The sequence below is a fragment of the Naegleria fowleri genome (genome assembly GCF_008403515.1).
Source record: "Naegleria fowleri strain ATCC 30894 chromosome Unknown tig6, whole genome shotgun sequence".
Classification (NCBI taxonomy): Eukaryota; Heterolobosea; class Eutetramitea; order Acrasida; family Naegleriidae; genus Naegleria; species Naegleria fowleri.
In genome coordinates, this window is record NW_025407938.1 from 707,222 (window position 1) to 721,143 (window position 13,922).

Below are 13,922 nucleotides of genomic sequence, written 5' to 3' on the forward strand. Positions count from 1 at the left end.
TTAACAGCAAAACCTGCTCGTGCACAAACGGAAGGAAGCTTTTTTTATCAATCAAAATTGTACCAACGAAGAAGTGAACAACTGGATAGCTCCTCGATATCCAAATTTAATTCAAATTTCGATAAATATCTATAATGTCATCAATAAATTTCATAGAAATCATCAATATTAATCCTTTAAATGTTTGGAGTAATAAAAATTGTGTTGTTGAGACATAACTGAATGAAAAATTTATCCGATGAGACGGAATCGAACCGCCGACCACAGGATGGCTTGCTTGCTACAGTCCCATGCTCTACCAGCTGAGCTATCATCGGATTCTATCCATTATATCGAAATTGTTTTATCACAGATCTTACTATTAAAAGATGGACCTCACAAAGCAACTTGCACAACAAAGAAAAGGGAGAATGATGATTTAATTTGTTTAATCAAATCGATAGTGGAAATTTGGTTACTTCTTTTCAAAACTTCGAATAACTTCCAACACAGTCGATGTTCTATTTGTTCTTACTGCTGGTGTTGCACTTGTGGACACCGATGTAGGGTCAGATGGTGTTGAGGTAGGTGAGGATGAGGTCATTGGTGAATTAAATCGGCTTTTCAAATCATTCACTGAGACAGATGGCGTCACAATGGGTGATGATGTTGCCTTGATGTTGTTGCTGCTACCACTCACAATACTTGATCCACTTCCATTCGTAGAACTTTTTGCATCCGCAATTCGGCCTCCTTGCGAACAAGTGCTAATTCCGACAGATCTTGGAGAGGATGAATTTGATTGTGTTTGTCGTTCGTTCACATTTTTCGATCGAAATGATGATGAAGTTGAAGAGGAGGATGGAGAGGAGGACAATAATACTCCTCCTGCGTGTTGACCCGTAGTGCTGCTCATCGTGGACATCACTTCTCTCATCTTTTGAAATTTGTCATTCAAAAACTTTTCATAGTTCAACATGTTTTGAATTTGTGTCTCAAATAATTGTTTCAGATTCGAGAGAGAAGCTTGCTTTTGTTCCACACTCTCTAAAAGATCCAATTCACGGAATGCAAATTCCATTTCTCGCTTTGTGTCAAGAATTTGTTTTGGATAAATTTGATTTTTCAAATGACCCAATTCTGTTAAAGAAGAAGTGGCTGAAGAATCACCCATAAATCGAACAGAGAAGGATTGTTGAATACCCTTGGAAACATTTTCTAATAATTTCACTTCTAATTCTCTGATTTTTCGTTCAGTCTCAATTTCTAATAATTTGATATAGGAATCTTCCAGTAATTGTCGTTGTGACTTGCCATTTTCAACCAACTCTAGATATTCCATTGGTTTTTTGAAAATTTCACTCAACTCTTCGTTATTCCTTTTAGCCTCACGTTCCAACATTTGAATATAATTGGAAATGACTCTTCGTCTACACTGCGATTGAGAATCTTCCATTTCTTTCAATATTTGTTGAACGGGTCCAGTTTTTGAATAAATTTGTTTGTTATACTCTTCGAGACCTATGAGCGCCTGACTCACAATATTCTTGTCAGAGAGTAATAAATCAATGTCTGTGGTTGGAATATGTGTTGGAAGTGAGAACGTTGAGGATTTTTTGCTTGATGAAGAGTCACCAATGGTTTCGGAATCATCTTGTTGAGATGCAACTGCTTGCTGTGACAGAAAGATTTTTCGTGTGAAATAATCAATGGCTCCCGTGAGTATAGTTTCAATTTCAATGGCTTCCGTACTCTTAATGACAAGAGTCGAATCGAATATTGGTTCTGGTTGTTTTAAGACGACATTCAAAATTTCTCCATTCGCTGTTGAAAAGGTCACAATATTGGATAACGAAGTACTGAATATAACACACTTATCCTTGGGATGAATGAGACTTAAACTATGGTCGTCAATTCCAAGAATGTTTTCCTTCATAGAGGTAGGACACAAGTCGTTCTCGCTTTCATTTGTTGTTGTAACTTGTGAGGATTGAACGTGATACAAATTAAATCTGAAAAATGGATGTTGAGAACATAAATTCACATATTCACATTGAGCATCAATGGCATTGAGATGTTTGTGACGTTGCAATCGAGTGACAAACTTTTTCTTCATCTTTGGTTTGATTTTCGAGTTGGATTGAATTTCACTGTAAACGTAGGGAGGAACGAAAGGTTCAAATTTTGAGACATCATCACATTCTAAATATGGTTTCGTGTCTCTATTCTCTGCAATGATTGAGAGAGCAACAAGTTTTGAAAGATCATTTCTTTGGGGTCGATCTTCAATATTGTAAGATAGTTTTCCATTCATGACACGTTCTTTGCTCTGACACATGGTTCATTTGGATCATATATTTGAGATTCACATTCCACGAATTTTTAAATATTTTGCACAATTTTCACACAAGTTTCACATGAACAATTTGTAAATGTAATTGAACGTTTAAATATTTTGCATAAATTTCAAATTACATGAACGATTCGCATCACACACGTGTGTTTAAATCAACTTTGGCAATTCCCTCCAATAACATACCTCATTATACGAAAGTGATAAGGTCAATGTATTCAATTTCAAATCCATCTTCTTTTCCAACAGTAAACCAATTGTGAAATTATACTTTTTAGCAAGTCTCAATTTACACTTGTCATCCAAAATAAGAGATTGTTCTCTCAATGTCAGAGAAGGTTTTAGCCATTGATTTGTTTTTTCATCTTTTAATGAAAAGTCATCCATGAATTCTCTTTTTATCATGAAAGAATTTGCAATTTCTTGTGTAATTTCATTCACAGTTTTCAATTCGAGAATTTCAACAGTTTTTACAAATTGTTGATCAATATCGAATTGAACTTGAGTTTTCTTTTTGAGAAAAACGCACTCTATGGTGCACTGTGAAAGTAAATCAAAAACGAGAACATGTTGTACCAATGATAAATGAACAACACGTTTAAAAGCCCAAAATGATCACAACACTCACATCATACTTACCGATCCTTTCAATTTCAAATCATTAAAACAAAGTCCATAATTAAAAATCCAGTCACCCCTCGAACATGAAGTAGAATGGGCTCCCATTTGCGTCATTGAATACTGATTCGTCTCTCCTCCTCTCACGACAAACATGGCATACTTTTCTTTGAAGGCTGCCAATGGATCCGAATTTTCCATGTGATGACTCGTCGAAGCTTCTAATCCGAGTAGCGGCAACACTTTCTCTCGAACAAAATTTTGCAACGTATCACTTGGGAAACATATTAATTGAGTGGAATGATGCGAAATGGAGGATTGTTGTTGGAGAGAGGTATATTGTTTTTCATATTTAAATTGAATGGCGAGTGTGGATTTGTGTTTGATCTTGATGAGAGGTGATGTTGGAGAGGAGGGACGACTCGTAGGAGATTCTAACAATGATGATGATGGTGGTGAGTTGTTGTTGTTGTTCTTGACGACTGCTTTTCGGATAAAATCGAGAGGGGGCATGATGAATTTTTTGTTTTGACAAGTGTCAGTGTTTGAATGATCCGATTTCATCGAAAGGAACAAATGTTTTCTCACGATCATCTTGAGGCATGAGAATTGAAGAAAACATCCGAGATTTCAATAAGAATAATTTGTGGTTTCAGTCCAAAACGAATGCCAGGCATATGACTCTAAGAATATTCGTGGACACGAAAGAATATTTGAAAGCTCAGTAATCTTCAACAATTATGAATTTTAGTAAAAAATTATCGAGGAAAGAATTGGTGAGTGAAAAACATCCATTTACATTCTGAAAACACCAAATTGAGTTGGTTGTTCGATTGGAACATTTTCACATGCGCTCAAACTCAAACCAATCACTCTTCTTGTGTCACGTGGATCAATCACACCATCATCCCACAATCTGGCACTTGAATAGTATGGATGACCCTCATGCTCATACTTGGCTCTAATACTGTTCTTAAATGTCTCAATTTCACTTTCTGGAACCTCCTTTCCACTTCTCTTCAAACCTTCTTGTCTTACTTGAGAAAGAACAGAGGCAGCTTGCTCACCACCCATGACAGAAATTCTTGAATTGGGCCACATGTACAAAAATCTTGGATTATAGGCTCTTCCACACATACCATAATTACCAGCACCAAAACTACCACCAATCAAAACTGTAATCTTTGGAACTTTAGCATTGGCAACAGCCATCACCATTTTAGCTCCATCTTTAGCAATACCACCATTTTCGTACTGTTTACCAACCATGAAACCAGTAATGTTTTGAAGGAAGAGGAGAGGAATGCCTCTTTGGCAACACAATTCAATAAAGTGAGCTCCCTTTTGAGCAGAAGAAGAGAATAAAATTCCATTGTTGGCAACAATACCTACTGGTTTGCCATAAATTTTGGCAAAACCAGTCACTAATGTTGTACCATATAATTGCTTGAATTCATCAAATCTACTTCCATCAACGATACGTGCAATAATATCTCTGATATCAAAGTTCTTTCTGCCATCACGAGGAATAATACCCAAAATCTCATCAGCACTGTATTTTGGTTCCTCAAATTCAGTAGGAATTTGATTTCTGTTGCTATTGTTTTGACCCAAAAAGTCCTTCTTCTTCATGTTCAAATTTGCAACAATTCTTCTTGTTAAATAAATAGCTTCTGTTTCATCATTGGCATAATAATCAGTGACACCGCTTTGTCTGCAGTGAACATCAGCACCACCCAATTCCTCGTCAGTCACTTCTTCACCAGTGGCTGCCTTAACCAATGGTGGACCACCCAAATAAATAGTACCATTTCCTTTCACAATAATACTCTCATCAGCCATGGCAGGAACGTAGGCACCACCAGCAGTACATTTACCCATAACGACAGCAATTTGTGGAATACCTTTAGCACTCATTTGAGCTTGATTATAGAAAATTCTACCAAAGTGCATCTTATCTGGAAACACATCGGCTTGATGCTCCAAGTTAGCTCCACCGCTGTCAGCCACATAGATACATGGCAAATTGTTTTGTTCAGCAATTTCTTGTGCTCTTAAATGTTTCTTGACAGTGATTGGATAGTAGGTACCTCCTTTCACGGTGGCGTCATTGGCAACAATGACACATAACTGATCATGAATTTTACCAATACCAGTGATAATACCACCAGCTGGTACTTCATCCTTTCCATATAATTGGTAACCAGCCAATTGACTGAACTCAAGGAATGGAGATCCATCATCGAGCATTCGATTAATACGATCTCGGACCAAAAGCTTATTTCTGTCCGTATGCATCTTTCTGTACTTTTCACCACCTCCCAATTTTATCTTTTCAATCAAATTCTTCAAATCATTGACACCGGCCAGGTTGTGAGAATAGTTCTGTTTAAATTCAGAATCGCGTTGAATATTGTTTGGAAGGACATTGTGTGTGGTCTCGGCGCTAGTAATACTATGATAAAATCTCTGATGAGAGCATGTGCTTGATGATGAGAGGGCTACAGAGAGCTTGCTGCCCGAAGCCATTGCACTGCTACCACAACGACTCAAGGATGAAGAAAGCTTGACACGGGTTTGTTGGAGCATTTTTTTGTAAAGTTTGGCTCAAGTTGCTGCTCTCAAAATTCTTTTGAAAATATTGAAAGATTAATTAACTCAACTGACACGAAATGGTACAACATGTTGTTTTTTATGCTCTGTATTTAAATAGTATATTATTGGAAGCATGCTTGGGCAAACATTGTCATGATTTAAAATTATTTTGCAAATTGCAAATACCGAACCCCACAAGGGTGCAGCACCAACAAATTGATTGAGCCGCAAGAAAAAATTTTCAACAAAAGTTTAAAATATCAAAATTCGTGAGAGAAAGTATGATGGGAAGGAAGGTTCTTATGGGAGGAGGATGTTGCAACACAATCACTCGGAGAATGGTTCTGATGTTGTTTCGTATGAAGCCTTCTCATACAAACATAGCACAAATAGTCATAAGAAGGAAATCGGGACACTTTGATCATTCTAACTTGATTTTTGGTGATCATCAAATTCGAGCTTTTTCTTCAACAATGGCTTCTTCGGAATACCCAAATCTTTCATCATTAGACAACCAACATGACAAATCAAAGATTGAAAATTCCCATGACAATACTAACAAGGGTGAAGGAGCTCGTTCCGTAAATATCATTGAAAAATTATTGGCTTCCAAAAATCAACAAGAACTGAACAACAATTTATTAATACTATGCAATCAAAGTGATATTTCTGAGGAAAGATTGACTGCTGTGTTAAATCAGAACAATATTATTCAAAAATTTGGACCATCTTCTCTATTGATTTTAATGCAATTTTATGCAAAAAAAGGAAACGCCCCAAAAGTGAAGGAATTGTTTCAACTCATCACAAACCCCGATGATGAAATGAAAAAGACATTGATTCATTTATTAGCATTAGCTGGAAGTTCTTTGAAATCAAAAAGTACCACTCAAGGAGCTCTTCATCCAAAAACTGCTTCCAATCTCATGAAATCAATTCCCTCTAACTTACAAGTTGCACACAAAAGAAGTATTTCAGAGCTTAAAGAAGTAGAAGATGCTCTGAAAAAGAAGAAGGATTGTGTCTCATATACTCACAGTGTTGTGATTGATGCAATGGCCCTCAGAGGAAACATGTCGCAAGCAGAAAAGTATTTTCAAGATATTCAACACGTGAATACCGAGGTTCTTAACTCCATGATGGATGGCTGGATACGAATGCTTAAAATATCAGAGAGCAAAGATGGAGCTCCATTAAGCCTTGTCAAGGAAAGAGTGAAATATTATTTTAATTTGTTCGATCTCTACAAAGTCGATAGGAATTCCAGAACCTATACATACCTGGTTAAGTGTCAGTTTTTGGAATTACAAAATGACGGCAAATTCGAAACTGTTGACTCCATCGTTGAAAGCATTGAAAGAATGGTGTCCAAGGATCGTATCGTTCCAGATGCATACTTTATGTCTACATTTATCTCACGATTGGCTACCATCTCCCCACCTGCACGAGCAAAGATCAGGAAATTATATTATGCGTACAAACATAATCTAAGCAAAACTCCACAAAGTGACACGACTAAATTATCACTTTTACAAATTTTGGCTGATGCAAAATGTATCCCAGAAGCGCTGTCTCTCTTTGAAAAAGTCAAAAACAATTCATCCTCTCCACAGAGACCCCAATATTATGATACAATGATAGAAATGTTTTTGGAGAGTGGTGATTTTGAACCTGCATTCGTTCTATTCGAAGAAATGGCACGAAAGAAAATACCTCGATCTGAAAATACCTATCTTCCACTAATTTCACATTTTAGCAAACTCTCTGATCACAAAGCCGTAACCAAATTTTATGATTCAATGGTACGGGAAGGTATAAAGCCCAATGAAGAGATTTTAGGACACGCCATTACAAGTCTCATGTACACTAAAAGTAAGGAAGAGGCTCTAAAGATCGTCCAACATGCAGATAGTGAGAACAAGATAACCTCCACCAATTGCGCTTTATTCATACGAGCGTATGGATATCTTGGAGAGCTCGAGAAGGCAGAGAATGTATTTAACAAGTTTAAAGATACCAAAGAATTGAGAGTCTATAATGAAATGCTTTACACCTATGTTTGGTTGTTATGTGTGGAAGATGCCATCACTCTCTATTTAAACTTTCCAATGAGAGGAGACATTTTTACCCATGAAACCTTAATCGAGGGCTTGGGCATGGTTCGAGAATATGATGCTATTTTGGAAATTCACAAAATTATGCTACAACTTGACATTGTTCCTTCGTACAAGTATTATGAGCAATTGGTGACCATACTCACGAAAGAACCTCCAAGCGAAAATGTCAAACAATTCCTCCACAATCTTCCCTCTGAAATGGCACGCTTTAAAATTGAAAACTTTGAACAATTACTATTGAATATTCTCTTCTAACCTGAATCATGTGTGCTTGTTTCAACGAGAGAGAGTAAATAACAATCTCCAAACCCATCACCACGAGAAGAGTTTTTTTTAATTCTTTTACCTCTAATGACCTTTGATTTATGTTTTAGTTTATTATTGCATAACCACACGTTCAAAAATCAAAGATTGCAACAACAAAAAAAATGTCTCACAGTACCTCGAAAAAGTATCGCAATGTGCCGAATAAATTACCACCGCAAATTCAGGCATTGTTTGCTCCGGGACCTCCACTAGAGCAGCTTCCTGCTCTTGATGAGAGGAGAAGGAAACGATCGAAACACTCTGATCTTTCCGGAATTGCCGATTTGGTTGAAAAATTTGAACAAGAAGAAGTACAATATGATGCCGAAGGACAAAAGATTAGAACCACAAAATATGAAATGCCAGAATCAAGAAGAAAACGAAAGGAAAGAATAAAAAGAGAAAACGCGGAAAAGGCAGAAAAAGAATTGAGAAAAGCCTTGCAGAGTTGGGATCCGAATAATGATCCAAAAGCAACTTTAGAGCCTTTCAATACTTTATTTATTGCCAAGATGAATTATGAAACAACGGAAGAAACACTCAGAAATGCTTTCAGTAAATTTGGACCAATTAAAACAGTGCGAGTGGTGAGAGACATAAATACTGGTAAATCCCGAGGTTATGCCTTTATTGAATTTGAAAATCATGAAGACATGAGAGATGCCTATAATCGAGGTGATGGAATGGAAATTGATCAATGGAGAGTAATGGTGGATGTGGAGCGTGGAAGAACTGTCAAAGATTGGAAACCAAGACGATTGGGGGGAGGCTTAGGCAATTCTAGAGAGCCACTCCCGCCTGTTGTCGAAGAAAAACCAGAGGAACGATATCATGAACCTGGATTTCGTAGAGGAGGAAGAGGTGGTTTCAGAGGAGGAAGAGGTGGTGGAGGTAGTGGTGGTTTTCGAAGAGGCTATGACAGGGGTGGTGACGATCGAAGAGACAGAGGATACAAGAGAAATTATGATGACAGGTAGCACCAAGTGTGAACAGTGCACATTAATGCATTGGAGAGCCTTGTTTGAGACTGATGTATGCATACTAAATGAATCATTAAGTGATACACAAGTACTATTTATTTTCAGTATAATACAAGCTCAACATAATTCTAGGTTGGTAACCTAATGTTCAGACTGATGATACGTTAAGGTATGTGTGTTTTTCACAGAATGTACAAAAAATTCGCACCAACATCCCACCCACTCAGGTATACCTTACTGGTTCTTATGTTGCAGTGGATATGTTGTGCCATTTATATTTAATTTGCACAGCTGCTTCATTCAACTTTAATTCGATTTGGATTTGCACCTAAACGACCCAACTTGTTGATGAAACACAATCTAGGAAACAGTTTTGCTATTACGAAGGTCTTCTTTGTTGAGGTTGACCAATGACCATTGCCGAAAAACTAAAGACTGGTGAAGGACATTTCAATGTTTTCTCAAATAAATATGTGGTTTATGAAACTCTTTGAAATTACTCCAAAACAGCCAAAACAGCTTCGCCTTGAACCAAATCTCCAACGGCGTAAGGTAAACTCTTAATGATACCATCCTTTGGTGCTACAATCTTGTGTTCCATCTTCATGGCCTCCATGACTAGAATTGTGTCTCCTTTGACAACCTTATCTCCTTCCTTGACCATCACGGCTGTGACTTTTCCAGGCATTGGACTCTTTAATGATCCCATATGAGCACCTCCCTTTTGTTCAAATGCAGCCAAAACTGGGACAATTTCATAACGTTGGCCATCTCTTGTGAAAATGTAAATTGTCTTTTGGTCATTACTGAATGCGAGGGTGCTGTGGAACTTTCGGTCGTCAACAAATGCAACAATTTCCTTTGTAGTGGCATCGTATGTTCCACTGACAACATGAGTAGCGTTTCCAATTTTCATGACAAATTTTGTGGTTGAGATTGGATCCCACAAATGCTCGACATTAACTGAAACCACTTGATCCTTATTGTATGGATGGTGGAACTCAAAGGTCTCGTCATGATTATGATTAAATCTCATACCTTTGAGAAGATCAAATGGATCGCTGGATCGAGCTGTGTGACGATCGTTTCTAACAATTAAGGAGAGAGTGGCCAATAAGAAGATGGAATCATCCATCTTCTTTTCTGGGAACAATTCATTGTAATACTTTTGAATAAAGTGAGTCTCCAATTCAACATTTCTAAATCTTTGATTGGTAGCCAATCTCTTTAAAAATTCAATATTAGTTGTCAATCCAGAAATGTGATATCTATTCAAGCATGAAACCAATTTACGGAGTGCCAATTCTCTATTTTCGCCCCAAACAACAAGTTTTGCAATCATTGGGTCATAATAAATCGAAACTTCATCTCCTTGTCTAACTCCAGTTTCAACTCTCACTTCGCCCTCAACTTCCTCAGGAGGATTCAAATAACGCAATGTACCAGTTCCAGGCAGGAAATTATTCTCTGGATTCTCAGCATAAATACGAGCTTCAAACGAGTGACCTCGTCTCTTCAAATCTTTCTGAAGTAAAGGCAATCGATTGCCTGATGCAACTTCAATCTGCCATTCGACTAAATCTTGTCCTGTAATCATTTCAGTCACAGGATGCTCCACTTGAAGTCTTGTATTCATTTCCATAAAGTAATATTTCTGAGTGTCATTGTCCATAATAAACTCAACAGTTCCTGCACCGACATATCCCACAGCACGAGCAGCATCTACGGCACTCTCACCCATGGCCTTTCTGACATCGTCTTCCAATCCTGGTGCAGGTGCCTCTTCAATAATCTTTTGATGTCTTCTCTGAACAGAGCAATCTCTTTCAAAGAGGTACACACAATTTCCGAGAGTATCCGCAAACACTTGAATTTCAATATGACGAGGAGTTTGGATATACTTTTCAATCAATACTCGATCATCACCAAAGGATGCTTTCGATTCACGTTTTGCAGAAGACAAGGCTTCTTTGAAATCCTTTTCACTGTTTGCCAATTTCATTCCCTTTCCACCTCCTCCCATCACGGCTTTAATTAAAACTGGAAATCCAATCTTCTTTGCTTCCGACAGCAATTTCTCTTCTCCCTGTTCATCGCCATGATAGCCAGGAACAACAGGAACATTTGCCTTCTCCATAATCTTCTTACTCTCACTCTTTGATCCCATCGCAATAATGGCACCTTCAGGAGGTCCAATAAACACAATTCCATTCTTTGCACAAAGACTTGCAAAATTGGCATTCTCAGAGAGGAAACCATAGCCAGGATGAATGGCTTGAGCTCCACTCTTCTTTGCAATCTCAATAATCTTCTCTCCCAACAAATAGGATCGGCTTGATTCAGGAGGACCCAACAAGTAGGCTTCATCAGCCATAGCTACGTGCATGGAATTGGCATCGGCTTCACTGTACACGGCGACCGTTTGAATACCGAGCTTTTTAGCTGTTTTAATGACTCGACAGGCAATTTCACCTCTATTCGCAATGAGGATCTTATCAAAGAGAGGTTTCTTGAATTCCTGAAGATTGGTATGGTACGATGAGGAGGATAAGCCATTCGCTACGGTCATCACTCTTGAAGCATTTGAAGAATTCGAAATCATCATCAAGGAGGATGAAAAAAATCCGGAAGAATTCTTTCCATGTTGATGATGACTTGTTCTTGCAGTCGAATAGTGCTTGTTCACTCCTCCGCAATTATTATTATGGAGTGTTGTGCTCAAGCATGAGGAAGTTGTTGAGATTCTTTTCGAGGCAGCAGAAGCAATTGATTTTCTCAAGGCTGATGATTTCATTTTTTTGTAACGTGTGGCTCACAATCAATTTCTTTTTGGTTTTTCACAATCATTCGACATGGATCGTACATATTTGATCAGAACTTGCAACCCATGCCTGAATAAAAGATATTTTCAAGAATCATTCTGGTGCTTACAAAAAAATTCGACCGAATGCCAACAAATTAAATCCTTTCCCTTTTCGTTCGTGCGCATGAATTTCACTCATAGTCCTGAATGGAGAAATACATCATCATCCAAAACAACATGTTGCTTGCAATCAAACACACTGGAAGAGCGATTGCAATGGTTAAATCTTTTTCAAGAAACGACTGCCCGATATTTAGATAAAATTTATCATCAAATCACCATTCCGATGATATGGAATAAAATGTTGAATGCAGAAGAGGATTCAAAAAATAATTCAATGGAGAGTATGAATCCTCGTTCGCTTGCCACCATTAAAATTAAATTATTGATCAGAACTTGGAAATCCATTCATGAATTACGAAAAAAACAAGAAAAGGAAAAAAGATTTTTCACATCATGTCCCATGATTGAGAGGACAACTAATTCAACAGAACCAAATACCTTGTTACAAAAACAAACTGTACAAACATTTAAAAAGAAATTTAAAAACACAATTTTAAATGAATTAGAAAAGAATGAACAAGTTCGAAGAAAACAAACGATGGTGGATAAACTACGAAAAATTGATTATTATGATCGAAAGAATCAACAATCCAAGTGGTCAACTCTGTATTCTGACCATACATCTGATTCTGGAATGGAACAGAGATTTTTTGATCTGGAGAATGTTGAAAAGGAAATTCAAGAGCTTGTGCACACATACAATGATTTGTACCACAAGTCACAAAAAGCTCACAAGAAGTTAGAATGGAGTGAGCCACTCTTTGAATCTGCAAGCAGCAATTCTCAAGTTTTTTCTGCTCCATTTGATTTGTCATCCTCTCAACAAAAAGCTTCGTCGACAAGCAAGTCTGCACCACCCTTGATGACATGTTTGGAAGGCGGTACACAATATTTCATTTCACACATGAACGTAGATTCTTCAAATTTATTCGAAGATGAAAATGAAAAGATTGACCATGTCATTCTTAATAGTTGCCTTCATGACATGGAAATGTTGAAAAAATTGCGTCAAATTAATCCTGACATTTCTACACCTGATGATAGCTACTCTGAGGATCGTGAACACGTGGTAGGATCAGTGTTTATTCGAATGCCTGTTCAAGTGAGTGGTGAAGAGCAGAATTTGGAAGATAAGACCTCTTACAAGTTAAGGCCCATTCGCTTCCGGAGTAAGCTACAACAGTTACGAGAAACCATATTGAGTCATGAATGAATGATTGTAGGAATATTTCATAACCATTGGATTATTTGAAGGAACTCATTGGAGAATATTGTCAAAATATGAGTGTGACAAGAAAAAATTCTCACACATCATGCACTGTCTGTCATGTTTTAACTTCAAAGTTCATCCCTAAACATGTGTTTCACAAAGTATTTGCATTCTGCATGACCGACACAAAGAATTTCGACCACACAAATATATGACTGACCTTGTATGGATTGTCTATAATAATCAATCACTTGGTCGAGAGTGGAAAATTGAGAGTCACTACTCTGGAGTTTCAGCAAGACTTCTAAATGTTCATCTAAAACATTTACAAAAGAGGGATCTTTGATGTAGGAAGGATGAGTGAATTCCATGTTCCAAACAGGAATGATTAAATCCAATCTTCGATCTCCGTTCACACTTTCAGTTTCCATACGTAACAAAGTATATCCAGATTCAGAGCTTGTTTCTGTGTTGTGTTGTTCAAAGCTACTATTCATCATGGTGTCATTCATTAGGGCCTTCGATGATGGACTCTTTCTTGGTGTCAGCTCGTGCTGTGATCGCTTTCTTTTTTGCTGACGTTCAATTTGGATATCATTAATTAAACACTTGACAATCACGATTTGATTCTCTTCGAAAACTAGAGAGGATGGAATCTCGAATAATTCCTTGTAATAAATCCACTTTACATTTGGATGTGCATTTTTGAAAGACTCCAAATCTTGGTATTCTGGTAGTGGATACTCTCGTGACAGTGAATTTTGTGTGATATCAAAACTAGTGAGCGCACAATCCATGTATTTTCTGAATCTTTTCTTTTTCTTATTTCGCCATGAGA

General features: G+C 37.4%; 7 protein-coding genes across 7 annotated transcripts; 3 read left to right on the top strand and 4 right to left on the bottom strand.

Moving 5' to 3' along the window:
* Positions 1 to 454: 454 nt before the first annotated feature.
* On the bottom strand, positions 455 to 3,463 carry FDP41_010582 (uncharacterized protein; the record flags this gene model as incomplete). The annotated part of the gene is made up of 3 exons (XM_044700896.1): positions 455 to 2,308; positions 2,519 to 2,872; positions 2,972 to 3,463. 3 exons carry the CDS (start codon positions 3,461 to 3,463, stop codon positions 455 to 457), a joined length of 2,700 nt encoding a protein of 899 aa, XP_044568230.1.
* A 282-nt stretch (positions 3,464 to 3,745) lies between these two features.
* Positions 3,746 to 5,539, bottom strand: FDP41_010583 (uncharacterized protein; the record flags this gene model as incomplete). Its single annotated transcript, XM_044700897.1, has 1 exon — positions 3,746 to 5,539. One exon carries the CDS (start codon positions 5,537 to 5,539, stop codon positions 3,746 to 3,748), a length of 1,794 nt encoding a protein of 597 aa, XP_044568231.1.
* Positions 5,540 to 6,018: 479 nt separating this feature from the next.
* Positions 6,019 to 7,917, top strand: FDP41_010584 (uncharacterized protein; the record flags this gene model as incomplete). Its single annotated transcript, XM_044700898.1, has 1 exon — positions 6,019 to 7,917. One exon carries the CDS (start codon positions 6,019 to 6,021, stop codon positions 7,915 to 7,917), a length of 1,899 nt encoding a protein of 632 aa, XP_044568232.1.
* A 173-nt stretch (positions 7,918 to 8,090) lies between these two features.
* FDP41_010585 (uncharacterized protein) lies at positions 8,091 to 8,945 on the top strand (the record flags this gene model as incomplete). Its single annotated transcript, XM_044700899.1, has 1 exon — positions 8,091 to 8,945. One exon carries the CDS (start codon positions 8,091 to 8,093, stop codon positions 8,943 to 8,945), a length of 855 nt encoding a protein of 284 aa, XP_044568233.1.
* Positions 8,946 to 9,444: 499 nt separating this feature from the next.
* Positions 9,445 to 11,742, bottom strand: FDP41_010586 (uncharacterized protein; the record flags this gene model as incomplete). The annotated part of the gene is made up of 1 exon (XM_044700900.1): positions 9,445 to 11,742. One exon carries the CDS (start codon positions 11,740 to 11,742, stop codon positions 9,445 to 9,447), a length of 2,298 nt encoding a protein of 765 aa, XP_044568234.1.
* Positions 11,743 to 12,148: 406 nt separating this feature from the next.
* On the top strand, positions 12,149 to 13,087 carry FDP41_010587 (uncharacterized protein; the record flags this gene model as incomplete). The annotated part of the gene is made up of 1 exon (XM_044700901.1): positions 12,149 to 13,087. The coding sequence occupies one exon, from the start codon at positions 12,149 to 12,151 to the stop codon at positions 13,085 to 13,087; it is 939 nt and encodes a 312-aa protein (XP_044568235.1).
* A 125-nt stretch (positions 13,088 to 13,212) lies between these two features.
* Positions 13,213 to 13,881, bottom strand: FDP41_010588 (uncharacterized protein; the record flags this gene model as incomplete). Its single annotated transcript, XM_044700902.1, has 1 exon — positions 13,213 to 13,881. The coding sequence occupies one exon, from the start codon at positions 13,879 to 13,881 to the stop codon at positions 13,213 to 13,215; it is 669 nt and encodes a 222-aa protein (XP_044568236.1).
* Positions 13,882 to 13,922: the final 41 nt, after the last annotated feature.